The sequence below is a fragment of the Callospermophilus lateralis genome, chromosome 15 (assembly GCF_048772815.1).
Source record: "Callospermophilus lateralis isolate mCalLat2 chromosome 15, mCalLat2.hap1, whole genome shotgun sequence".
Classification (NCBI taxonomy): domain Eukaryota; kingdom Metazoa; phylum Chordata; class Mammalia; order Rodentia; family Sciuridae; genus Callospermophilus; species Callospermophilus lateralis.
In genome coordinates this window covers 94,126,898-94,140,341 of record NC_135319.1, presented here as the reverse complement: position 1 = coordinate 94,140,341, position 13,444 = coordinate 94,126,898, and the positions used below count along the sequence as shown (strand labels likewise).

At 50.1% G+C, this 13,444-nt stretch overlaps 1 protein-coding gene across 2 annotated transcripts; it reads right to left on the bottom strand.

Annotated features, from left to right (window-relative positions):
• Positions 1-734: 734 nt before the first annotated feature.
• Positions 735-10,804, bottom strand: Cyp2e1 (cytochrome P450 family 2 subfamily E member 1). Of its 2 annotated transcripts, none has more exons than XM_077105404.1 (9): positions 10,628-10,804; positions 9,697-9,856; positions 7,009-7,158; positions 6,408-6,568; positions 5,856-6,033; positions 4,980-5,120; positions 2,293-2,480; positions 1,729-1,870; positions 735-919 (listed from the first exon to the last, which is right to left on the bottom strand). In XM_077105404.1, the coding sequence occupies exons 1-9, from the start codon at positions 10,802-10,804 to the stop codon at positions 735-737; spliced, it is 1,482 nt and encodes a 493-aa protein (XP_076961519.1). The 2 variants fall into 2 exon arrangements, with proteins under 2 accessions (XP_076961519.1, XP_076961520.1); XM_077105405.1 differs by having other exon boundaries at positions 4,980-5,115; positions 5,857-6,033.
• Between the last annotated feature and the right edge of the window lie 2,640 nt (positions 10,805-13,444).

Here is a 13,444-nt window from a genome sequence, read left to right as displayed (position 1 = left end):
AGGTGAGGGTCAGGAGGACAGAGGACACCAGCTGCTGGCTCAGAAGTATGGCTCATTTTATTGAAGACACAGAGTACACAGTACCTCAGGAAGTGTGCAGCCTGGGAAGGGCTGTGCCACCCTGATGGAAGGAAAGCTCAGGCTCAGGGTGGGTTGCAGGTATGGAAGGCAAAGGGTGGATCCGCTGCTCCTTTCACATCACCACTCAGTTTTGTTTCGTTCCATGCAAGGAACAAATATTAAGAAATAATAATGGGTGGCCCTGTTGACTTTTCATGCTTATTTCTTACAAAGAACAAATTAATGCTCACAATGAGGTAAAAGGAAAAACTTTCCATCATGAAGCAAGATGGACAGAGCCTTCTTTTGTCCAGACCAATAAATCCTGGCAAAATGTTCTTGCCTCTCCCTGTTCCAAACTAGTGTCCTCATCTCACACCAGTCTTTCCTGGTAAGTGTTGACTGGTGACAGTATGGCTCTGCCTTTTCAGGAGTCTCAAAGAGCACTGTGTCTAGGACCACAGCACAGCCTCAACCGCCTGTTGGTCTAGGTTGACCACATCTTCACTGGACTTTGCTTTGCACTGTCTGAAGACTGACTGGAAACATCAGCTCTGGTGGAACTCACTCCGGGGGGCCACCTGCCTCCTGACTGTGGGAGCAACTTCCTGAGCACTGAGGAACTCTCAGAGGCTGCACTTGGGGACAGAGGTGTCCAGGGTGTTTTCTTACACTCATGAGCGGGGGATGACACAGAGTTTGTAGTGAGGTGGGATTCTGCCAAAGCCAATTGCAATGGGCCTAAGATCAATATCTCTTGGGTCAACAAGAGACTTCAGGTTGAAATGCTGCAGAATGGCGGACAGGAGCAGAAACAGTTCCATGCGGGCCAGGCCTTCTCCAACACACACCCGTTTTCCTAGAAGTAATTGAAGTACTGGTGAGACACAGCGGGTTTCAGAGAGACACACCATTAACCGTGAGGCTTCAGGGCAGGGCCAGATGAGGCTGGGGCAACCACACCCTAAAGCAGCACATACTCCCCACACCCACTGAAAGAAGCATAAGAGCAAAGAAAGGAATCTCCATGACATGACCTGTGTGGGGGCCATGCAGAACTCAGCTGCAAAAACTTCTGTTTGGTTGGGGAAAATGGCCTCTGCCTGGTGAAGTCGACACCCAGTGCTAACCCATGGTGCCCATGGGATGGGGGTGGGTGAGTTGGCTGCCAGTGCACACACCAGGAGGACGTGTGTCGAGCTGGTGGTAGAGTTTTCCTCAACAGAACCCAAGGTGCAGCCCTGGCAAGGGGCTGCAGGGAGGCACCCCTTACATCCAGGGAAGGCTGCAGTGCTTTCCAGATGAGTCCAGGGAACCTGAGAGGAGTCTGTTAAAACCCTGATTTAAAACGGCAGGTATCAAGTGATATGGCCGTGAGAGGTTTTCACTGTCTTGTTAAGTAGAAGCAGTTTGACAATGAATGAGGGAAAGCGGCCACTCTGTGGAAAGAATAGTCCACCCATAAACCTTTCTTCCAGAACTTATTGTGAAAATGTCACCCAGCCTCTCTGAATCGGGGGAGCACACTTGGTTTGTGTTGTGGGTAGAAATCAGGGATGAGGACAGCTGGGAGGTGGTGCACAGCTGGCTGGTGGCAGAGACACAGAGAGCAGATGAGGGGAGAGGAGGCCATTTCAGGCTGAGGTGCTGCTCTTGAACCCTGCTCACCTGCAGAAAAGGGTTTGAAATAGTCACTGTACTTGAACTTCCCATTTCCATCCAGAAAGTGCTCTGGCTTAAACTGCCCAGGATCTGGGAATTCTTGATCATCATACAGAAGGGAGTCCAGAGTCGGAATCACAACAGTGCCCTGCAGGAGACACAGATCTGTCTGTCAGTCATTCAGGCAACCGAGTAAATGTCAGCTGTCAGCCTTAATCCCATATTAGACAGGACAGCACATTTCCAGTTGGGACAGTGCTCAGTTAAGGACTGGACAGCAGCCAGGTGTCAGGTCTAAATGGAGAGGAAGCTCTAAAGTACTCATGCAGTGGACTCTGACTGGAATATGCTACACTCCCAGGTGCCATCAAGGAGGAACTTCCTTAAATTCCATCCATTTCTCTAATCACCAGGACCAGACAAGGACCAATGGGGAACTGGCACCCTGTATTGGCCTGTCCCTGCCATCCAGCCACACTGGCCACAGAGCCTTGGGATCCCCAACCTGCCTGGTAAACTAGATGGTGAGATGATAGGAGGTGTTCACAGTGCACACCAGCTCACTCTGACCTTGGGGATGACATATCCTTGCAACATGGTGTCCTGCGTTGCTTCGTGGGGCAGGTTGGAAGGTACAAGGTCAATAAACCGCTGAATCTCGTGCACCACGGCATCCATGTAGGGCATCTCCAGCCTGTCCTTGACAGCAGGGATGCGGCTTGGCCCAATCACCCTATCAATTTCCTTATGAAGTTTCTCTGCCAAGGCATGAATGAGAGCAATGTAAAGGATTGACACCAGGCTGAACGTCCACCCTCCATCCATACATCTACCAAGGACTCTTCCATGCATCCACCCAGTCATCCATCCATCCACTCACCCTAACCCTCACCCAAACACTTACCCATACACCTATCCATCTGTCCACTTACCTGAGGACTCATCCCTTCATCCTTCCACCATTCATGTACCCACACACCTATCAAGTCATCCCTCCAGAAAGCCAGCATCCATCCACTCACACATCTACTCAATGCATCTACCAAATCACCCTTCTAGTCATCCACCAAACCCACCCTATGGATTTTGTAGAGTATATATGGAGTGCTTTTTGTGCCCCAGATACTCCAAATTATTGGATATCATCTTCACCAATGTCTATAATAGTTATGCTCACGGAGGTCATTTATGGTCTACAGAAACTTTTGCTTCAATCATTTTAGCTGGAGATGGCTTTTTCAGTTCTCTGCATCAGGAGCAGAGAATAACAAATGGGTCCTGGAAACTTCCTCTTAGAGAGAGATCTTTGCAGTAATTGTCACCCTGATGTTTCATTATGTACTTTTAAAAAGTAAGAGGACAGATGACAGAATATAACCAGACATGCACAGTCTACTTCTTGAAGTTCCTCTGACTGAGGTAATAGCAGCCTTCAGCAAATTCTTATACTTTCTATGTTTGAAATTTCCAGTGGGACTTTCACTTTGAGTGAAAAAGAAAATTGCAAAAAGGTATGTATAGTATGGTACCCAGGTAAAATATTAAGGCACTACGATCTTACTATGAGTTATTTGTTGATATTTAGTTTTTGATAAATGTACTGGGTCACAGGTGGGGATGATGCACAGCCATCCCTTGTAGGGATTCTAACCATGGAAATGTACAGGGAAGCTTTCCCCTGGTGAGAAAACCCCGCCAGGAGATAACAGGTATCCTGTTTCCCAACCTTAGAATGTCCTGTAATCTCTCTTAGGATCTAATAATATAGCTAATATATGTGCAGTGTCGACTGGTATAGCAATGCCCTGAGATGCCTCTGTGTTAGAGCATCATCAAGCCTCAATCTTGATTGCTGGAGGGTAGCTCCTGGGAATAGAAGAACTTGTTTGCTAGATAACTACAATGTTTCACCAAGCTCTGGTGCTCCTAGGCTGCCCATATAGCAGTAACTTCAGAAAATGGACTTTCTTGAGGACTGCACAAAGCTCCTGACATTACATATTATAATAATAAAATATAATTGCAAAATAAGCAACTTCACTGATACTCTAAACAATAATGTGGTTATGGTACTAATGATTTAATGTAATCTATTGGTATAAATAAACGTGGCTTCTTGGACAAGGAGCCATTCTGTCACCTTCCCTGCCTCTGCACCTTGTCTCTGTGTCTCCTCTTTATTAGTATTCCTTACAATCCCTAAGCATTGCCCTCTGTGGGGAGGGAGGCACAAAGGGGCAAGACTGATTGGTTCTGTAACATGTTTCCTTAAGAGCTCCAAACCAAATATTGAAAATGTTAATACATGTTAAATTTGGCAAAGAATGTAGGGTGTCTATCATGTTTATTCTCTTTGTTTATATCGGAAATTCACCATGGTCAATAATTTAAACTATTTGAATACAGGATTCGTCTATACACAATGTTCAAAAGTTCTCCTACAAATGCTGCAGATCTGTAAAATGTTTCCCTCCCTGGACTTTTGGTTCCTTTTATGATTAAAACAAAACAAAGCCTTTGCTGAAATAAAGACCAGGTCCTAGGGCCTGACCCTGGGCTGGTTGCACACCCATGCTCTTGGGGGAAATTGCTTCATGTCTTCCCTCTGTTCTCCAGGACTGAGGAGCTAGAGGAGCACAGTGCATCGAAGGTCTGCCCCAAGCTAGCACTCAGTGGGAGCCGTGTCCCATCAGCAGCAGGTGGGCCCAGCTCAGAAAGTGGGGGTCCCAGGCCTCTGGACTCCCTTGCCCCAAGCTACAGCTCCCCTGCTCCCTCTTTAAGGCAGGTTGGTCTTATTAGCCTGTGTGCAGGTAGGTGCCTCCAGGGCAGGAGGTGGCCTCATCACTTCTCCCTGAGTTCCCACTTCAGGGCCCTGTGGAGTGAGATGCCCAGGGAGATCTGAGACTTGCCCTGACCCCCATTCTGCCTAGAAGGCCGAGTCTTCCTCAAGAGCAGCTGGACCATTGTGTTGACTGTTATCAGTGTGTCTTTACAGTGCAGAAGTTACGTCCAGCGCCTCTCTCCTCTCCAGTGTTGGACAGTTCTTTCCTGCACCCAGGCCCCAGTGGAGTGTGGGTCTACCAGTGTTCAAGGGTACCAGGTGCCTGGTACCTACAAGGACATTTCCCTTCTAAGCAATTCACCCAGGGATCCCACAGTACAAAAGAAGGCTAAAAAGCAACTGCAGGTGGAGAGCCCAGACCTGAACACACAAGGCTGGCCCTGCAGGGAGGTCCTTTGGCTTCTCATCTGCATACCTTCAATCTCTGGGTATTTCATGAGAATCAGGAGCCCATATCTTAGGGTGGTGCTGGTGGTCTCTGTCCCCGCAAAGAACAGGTCAGCCAAGGTCACAGCAACGTTTTCCAGAGTGTACCCAGACTCTCCACTGTGCTTTTAGAGACAGAGAGAGACTTGGTAAGAAATTGTCTTCAAATGGCTGAAGAGACAACCTGTTGCCCTTCCACAGACAGCCAGGGATGTGAGAAGCTCTCCCAGTGCAACCAGGACCCCATCATTTCTACCTCACAGCTGGAGAAACTGAGGCTCCCAGGAAGTTGGCTGAGGCAGGATAGGCTCCTCACCCAGGCCATAGGACTCTGGCTCTATCAACAGTGCCAGGGCTATCCTGGGAAAGGGGAGGTAATCTGGGTGACCTGCCAAGCCAGGACCTCTGCTGATGACTCTCCAGCTGCAGGGGCTGGAATCAGCCTCCTTCCAGGCCAGAGGGAGGCTGGTGCCTTTGGGAGACAGAGAGGGTCTTTGCTAATGGTGAGATTCTGACAGCCTAGGAGTCTGCCCAGGGGAGTCAGTGTGAAAGTTGCATGCTGTCTGTAAGCCATAGAAAAAGAAAGGAAGGAGGCTTCACCATTCTGAGCTAGAGGAGGGTCCTAGGAGCTGCAGGCAGATAAAACTGGAGATGTCTGGGACCCCTGGAACTTTGGCACCACTGGGAACCCAGCCTGGCCTGAGGGAGCTGAAGAAGGTGCCAGCCCACCATCCCTCCTCTGCCACACTAAGAGCCTCCAGTCACACAGAGGGCAATTTGGGTGCCAGCCAACAGGTGGCAGCATGGATCTGAGGTGCATGTGCCCGACCCCACCCCATCAAGTCCAGCAGGGTGGCTCTGGGTACCTTCTCCATTTCCATGAGCAGGCAGTCGGTGAAGTCCCGGGGACAGCTGGGGTCCAGTGACTGGAGGTGCTCCTTGGCCATTTCAAGAGTGTACGCTTTAATTTCAGATACGTTTGCTAAGAGTTTTCTATGGCTTCCAGGAAGATAGTGTAAGTAGCCCGAAAAATTATTGTAAAGCTGAAAAGAAAGAAATTTATAAAACTATTTTTTCTGAATGCAGCCTAATTGTGTGTGCTAGCTACTAACCTTCAAACTTTGATTTATGGTTGTCATTATTGTATTATTTAGAATATTTGAGATCATTCTCCAGGCAGTGTACCCTCTGTGGTGAAAATGTGCAAACACAGGTCTATATGAATGCCTAGGTTAGGGAAAGGGGCACTCAGGGCCCAGGGCATCCCAAGAAGGAGCACAGGGGCTGCCTGGCCGCCTCCAAAACACTCCCGATCTCAGGCTTCCTTGAGCCTGTTGGTCCCACACCACCTGAATCTGCCTTCTTCCAACATAACTGCACAATTAAAGACTCAGGAAAAGGATAGAGTTGGCTTCACCTGCAGCCAAGGAGTACTAAGCAGGTAGAAGTTATCATTAAACAGGCTCATGAGCCGCAGACACTTCTTGTCATCGTAGTTGAAACGCCTGTTGAACAGGATATCCGCTATGACGTTGCAGGGTGCGCAGCCCACAAGGAAGGTAGGGTCGAAGGGCTGGCCTGGAACACAGGGGAGATGTTAGGGAGGCCACGGGGGAGGTATGCACAGGCCCACCGCAGCCCCAGCCAGCTGTTCAGTCTCCACGCACTCCCACTGATGCCTGGGGACCCTCCTGAAAGCTGCCAAGCCACAGAAGGCAGCCAATGGTTTGTCTACTTCTCAATGCTGTTTGGGCTCAGCAGTCATGTGGTGATCACTCTTGCTCCCTTAAAAGTAGAGCTGGAAATTGGAGTCCAGAATGCAGTGGCTGTGGACCATCATGACCCACTCTAGTCCAGGGTCCCTGTAGCTGCCAGCTGCTTCCGGGTTGATCCCTACCCTCCAGGGGCCTGCCCACAGCTCCCCTCCCTGCTGCCTGCCCAAGAACAGTATCCCGAGTCTTCCTGAGCTCCTCCAGCAGGAAGTGGGCCTCCCTCAGGATCTGCTCAAGAATACACACCCCGAGTCTTCCCGAGCTCCTCCAGCAGGAAGTGGGCCTCCCTCTGGATCCGTTCCTCATTGCCCTGTTTTCCCATCCCGTAATCCCGGAGGGTGGTCAGGGAGAACCGCCGAATGTCCTTCCAGGTGGGTCCGTTATTGAAAATAATTCCTAAGGAAGAGGGACATCAGAAGTCACCCCAAAGGCCCAGGTCTTGGGGATATGGGGCTGGGACAGGAAGTGGTCCTCATAGGGCCTTTGGGTCCTGGGCAGGGTGTGCAGGGGAGGAAGAATCACAAGAGGAGGCAGGGGACATGCAGTGCTTCTCTGGCACTCCCCCCTCTCCCAGGTGCCTTCATGATATGGCATCACTTCACTGTCTTTGGCTCTGCACTTTCCTCAGAGCCTTCTCCATGCCAAATAAAACCACATGTGGCAACTCCAAGGAAGAGCGGTCACCTCTCTCCTGCCTATTGACAAAATTCTTGGACAGCCTTTCTGTCCCCAGGGATTTGAACCCTTGCTCAACAAGCATTTCATCTCATCTCTTTATGGCTTCACAGCAGTGGCTTTGACTAAGACCTGAAGGTCACCAGACCCTACTGTAAGGACCCGCAGCTGGGAAGACCAAGCACCCATCCCTTCACACAGCCCTCTCCTCCCAGTGTAAAATCATTTGGAATCCACAGACCCAAAGAAATGCTTTCTCTCTAAAGTGTTGGGGTGCTTCCATTCCTATCTCAGTCAACTCTGTGGACATTTTTATTCTTCCCCAAATGCAACTTCTGTTGCCCTGTTGGCCTCTCACTCCTTCTTGGTAAAGACCTCAGATCCCTTCAAACAAGCCCTGCTCAGCCTCCTTGGACTCCAGTGCCCCTCACAGCCTCGCTCTTGGCCTCCCTCCCCCTTACTTTTCCCATCATCACTTCCTCAAGAAGCAGGTTTGGCACCCACTGTGCCAGGAATTCCATGAGATTCTGGGCATTCTTGGGCCACAGAGGTAACAGTAGCACCCTCACAGACACAGGGGCTTGCATCTTGAAGTTCCTCCCACATTAACTGTACCACACATGGGATGCTTGGTGAGAGGTCTTGCAGGATGCTGAGAAAGTACCCTGGGGATGTGTGGTCACCATGGTACAAGGAACTTTCCAGAAAGAGGCTGGTTAACCTGAGAGGGGCAAGGACAGCATGTGACATGAGGTGGGAGATACAGGCCAAATGATGGTTCCAACTTCACCAGGAAGGGTTGGGAGGAGGGCGGAGCTCCATGGGCAATGTCATGAGGAGGCCGCTAGCCAGGTTGAGAACTTTGGTGGGAGCACTTTTCTGGGAGTCTGTTGAGACTTACTCAAGTGATGCATGCAGTTCCCTTGGCATGTGATCACATACCTGTGCTCTATCTTAGCCAAAAATAAGCATTCACATCATTATCCCTGAAGGGTTATACATATCTCTTTTTCAGGGTCCAGCAGATTTTCAGTGTCAGACTGGGCCACATGAGATGAATAAAAATAGGGATTTGGAGTCTCCAGGCAGAGGCAGCAAAGACCCTGGAGAGGCAAATTCTGGGCTCTGCCCTGCTGCCTGCAGCTCACAGGCCCTGGACCATGGGGGCAGATATGGGCCTTAAGCCAGGATCACACTGCTCTATAGCAGGACCCTGTCTCCCAGGCTCCAGCAACTCTTCTGATGCTGACAACAGGGACTAAGATAGTTGACATTGCTTTTACTGAGAGAGCGCAGCAAAACAAACCCAGTGCTGAGAAGGGGGAGCCAAACCTCACTGCCTGTGAGGTGATGGAATCTGGGAAATGCACACAACCAGGCAGGACACCAAGAGGCAGCTGCCTGCTCACTGGCTTGAAGCCCCACATGACAGGGAGAAGCTTCTGGTTGCAGCAGATGGGATGCTGTTCACTTCTGACTGCTTCGGGATCCCCTGAAGTGACAGGGGGAGTAGAGAATGTGCAGGCGAGGTGAGAACAAGAAGGAGGGGTGGCAGGGACTCCCAGGAGCTGGGCGCAGCACAGAAGGCAGAGCTGCAGTCAGGGGTTGGGAAACGCTGGCAGGTGAGCAGCCAGCCCCACCCACGCTCCTCCCCATGGGAGGGAAGGAGATATCTGTGGGTTAAACTCAGGGCTCTAGCAACAGTGGAGTTGAGGCCAAGAGAGGAGAGACGGCCTGGGAGTCTGCTTCGCCCCTCCTGGCCTCAGAATGTCCACCCCTGGGGGCTCTCTCAGGAGATCACCAGCTGCTGCTGGCACGGTCTGATGCTGGCTCACTTGCGGACAGTGTCTGTCAGGTTGGGTGCCTCATGGCAGGGGAGGGGACTGGTTGGGTGGAGCCATGTACACCCCACAGGCAATTCAGGCTGTGAGTGGAAAGGGTTCCAAGAAGTGCGGGCCCAAGGCAGCAAGGCCTGGGAAGGGTTGGTGCAGGCTCAGAAACAGCCTATCTGCCTCTCTCTGCAAGCTCTCTGCACCACTGGTCAGTGTGGATACCTGGCAGCCCCGTGGTGTGTACAGGGCACCTGCTCAGTGGGAACATTGCAGCAGGTTTCACAGGCACGAGCCATTACCCAAGGGCCTGAGGGTCTCCTGTCTTTCTGCCTTTATTCTGTTGCTGTCACTAACAGTGAGTGTGGGTTTGGGCACCTACCACTATCCCTCTGGGTATGCCCCACCTGCTGCTAGGAGGCACACTCACCCTTGTTCTCATGCATCTGGAATGCAGGAATCTTCCCTCGGCCAGAGAACTCGTTCTTGCGGTTCAGCAGCACCTCCTTCACAGCCTTGTAGCCATGCAGGACCACCACGCGCCGCGTGCCCAAGTACAGTGTGAACACAGGCCCAAAGCGCTCCGCCAGCTGCAGGGACCAACACAAACAGTGAGCCGGGAAGTGGGTGAAGGTGACTGACTCAAGATGGCCTTGCCTGTTACTGTAATCCACCAGAGAACTGGAAGGATGTGGGGAAAGACTGTGCGGCCGGTGTAGGGAAGTTCCTCCACAAGAGGCTGCTGCATTTGCAGGAGCATCTCTCCCTGTCTGTACGCCAACTCTGGACCTTGGCTCCTCATGTCCCTCCCTTGCAGCCTTGTAGCCAATGCCCACTTCCGTCACCCCATTGTTCACTTCCTAAGTCAAGGTCCTGGACCCCAGGGCACTTCTGGCTGACCTGGAGCCTCTATCATACATAATGACACCTCATACAAATACCAAGTGCCACCCCTATACCCCAGAGCACACTGGCCTTGGTTAGTTCACAGGGTGCGCTCAGCCACAATGGGAGGCGGGTGTTGGTATTGGGTAGAGCATGGTAGATACCAGCTGGGATGCACCCCTTGCTTCTGTGGGAGCTGCCCATGGCTGCACCAACTGCACCAAACCTCCCAATGATCACTCTGGTTACATGGCACCTCTGGGCCTGGTGTTTAATGCCCATCCTCCATGTTCAGTGCCCAGGCTGCAACACCAGTGGAGCTTTCTGGAGGGGACTCCTGGGTGCTGCTACCCATCCCGTTACTCCATTAAAGGCTGGTGTTAGAAAACAACAGTTTTTTTGACAATGAATTGAATACACATGTATTAGATCTCATTCCTGACTTATTCTCCCTAAAATAACAATGTTTCTCTTACCCTGGCAAAAGATTTGGGAATATCCTTCAAGTCCACCTGGAGAACATTCCCAACGATGGGAAGTGGGAAAGGTCCTGGGGGCAAGTTCCAGCTGCTGTGGGTCTGCTTCCAGATGGATATGAGCAGGAGGGTGACCATCCACACCAGCAGTGCAAGGGTAATGCCAAGAGCAGCCATGGTGCCTCTGGGGCCCTCTGCTGACACATGGGATGATCCCTGCAGAGGGAAGCTTTTATAATAAAGTGCAGAGAAGGAGGGTGGTCAACCAGCCAATGCCACCTCCCTTCTCCTGCTGCCAAGGTATTAGTTTACTATCAGAGGTGGCTGGCACTCATTTCAAAGGCCTACTCCTGTGGCAGTTTTCTCTTAAAGAGGATGAGCCAGGACAGGGTCAATACCAGGTTGCTAGCACCTGTCACAACTCCAGAAACACATCTAGTGGCACTTTGATTCTCCTAGTAAAAGGGAAAATTTCCCTTTTCTCCCCATAGGTCAGTCTGGGGGTGGGAGACTGTCCCCTTAGACACTGGTTAGATGTGGTGGGGCGATTAGATCACATTGGCTCAAGCTTGTTTGGGCAGGGCTTATGTAAGGCAGCACCAGCCATGTGCTGGCCACTGCAGACAGGTGCCAGCTCAGGTGATGCAAATGCCTCTGAACTTCCGACTGTGATTTGTTTAGGCAGCCAGAGCCCCTGGCTCACCACCTGTAAAACTCTGAGGGCGGAGGAGGAAAGCTCAGCTTCTGAATACCGTTGAACTTTGTTAAGTAACCTGGCAAAAGTCTTAAAAGGCAAAGAAAAAGTGTTGACAGATTCTGAGATTGTGTTTGTACCACCTGAGCTGGCCTGTCTGCAGTGGCCAGCACGAGCCTGGTGCTGCCTTACATAAGCCCTGCCCAAACAAGCTTGAGCAAACGTGATCCAAACGCACCACTATATCCAACCAGTGTCAAAGGGGACAGTTCCCCACCCCCCCAGACTGACCTATGGGGGAAAAGGAAAAATTTCCCTTTTAGTGGAGAATTAAAGTGCCCCTGGATGTTTCCAGAACTGTGACAAGTGCCAGCAACCTGCCATTGACCCTGTTCCAGCCCATTCTTGTTAGGTCACTGAATGCAACTTCTAAGAGAAAATGGCCACAGAGATTTTATTAATGTCTGATTCTTTAAAAAAATATTTTATTGTAGATAATTAGGCAGAAGTTATCCTCCAGAATCATTTTGTCAAATTCTAAAAAGAAAACTTCATTGCTGGCTTTGTTTTATTAAGGAGTTAAACTTGGAAGAGTGTATTTCACTACCAAGAGCACAGTTGTGCTGCACACCTCTTTGCATCTTCTTATGTGAATTACTTCCTCATACAATCCCACATCCACTTTTCCATTAGGGCTGTCTCTAGGTATTTTGTGGGTCTCTTTGTGTGTGTGTAAGAAAAGTAAGAAAACTGTTTTTCATTCTGTCTTCTTACTGGTTACATGGGGAGAATCTTAATTTATGTATTATAATTGTATATTTTTATGTAAGTCCTACATCATGTGTACGATATAAAATATGATGAACAATAAGGAAAATTAAAATGTGCCCACAGTCTGGCTGGGCACAATTCAGGAGCCACTTGTCAAAAGAAACTAACTTTATTTTTAGAACCACACACGCCAAACAAAACAGCTCCTCAGGAAAAAACCCTCAGAGCCCAACTGCCACCACTGGCTTCCCACTAGCCACTCTCACTGTGGTAAGCCATTGTTGTAAATTGTGGCCGCCATTAGAAGATGGCGCCGGCTTCCACTGTGGCCTGTGATAAATCAAATTCCTTTGTGGAGAGTTGGCACGCTATCTCTTGCCACCCTATAAGAAAGACCCACGCGGCGGTTTAAGATTGGTACGTGGGAGGCTTTATTAGGCTGTGCTTGGGCCCTCGGGAGGAAGGAGAAAGAGAGGAAGAAGAAAGAAAGGGAGTCACTAAAAGATACTTAAATCAAGGCCTGAATAAACTGCTGAAAGAAGATTCCTGAGTTGCGTCTTCCTTGCGGGCAAGGGGTCGCGACAAGTGGTGCCGAGACCCGGGAACCAGAACTTTCAGCAGTCAGGGGTGGTGCACCAATTAGTCCCAGGTAAGGTGGGACCCGCAGGTAAAGCGGAGATCAGTCCCAGGTTAATTGGGACCTGCGATTAAAGCAGAGATTAGTCCCAGGTTAATTGGGACCCCGGTTAAAGCGGAGATTAGTCCTAGGTAATTTAGGACCCGCTGTCAAGGCGGCAGCTCCTCTGTAAAGCCAGAGAGAGCATTAAATCTTATTGCAGCTGCACTGTGTACTTTTGCTCTTACTTTCACTCTTGTTTGTTGTGTGTCTTTTGTTGTGTCATGGGTGCCGTATCTTCAAGTCCGCTTCTCCTGGCCCTAGATAACCTGTTACGTTCCAAGGGCCTAAAAGTGAAACGCAGTACTTTACAGAGATTTTTACAGAAGACAGATATTGCTGCATCGTGGTTTCCGTTCTGGGGCAGCTTTACTCTGCCTAGCTGGGATAAGTTAGGCACAGACCTTGACTTTGCTTCTGAGCAGGGCATATTAGAGGGTGGGGTGATACCCCTTTGGAAGATGATTCGTAGTTGCCTCACAGATAGCAGATGTCAGGAAGCACTTACTAAAGGACAAGAAGTTTTAGAGCAATTACATGAAGAAAGATCAGAAATGGCAGGCAGTGAGGTATTTCAGGAGGGTGGGAGTGTGCGGAGCGAGAAACAGGGGAGGAAACAATTATCTCCGGCAGGCAGTGACGTATTCCAGGAGGATGGCAGTGTGCGGAGCGAGAA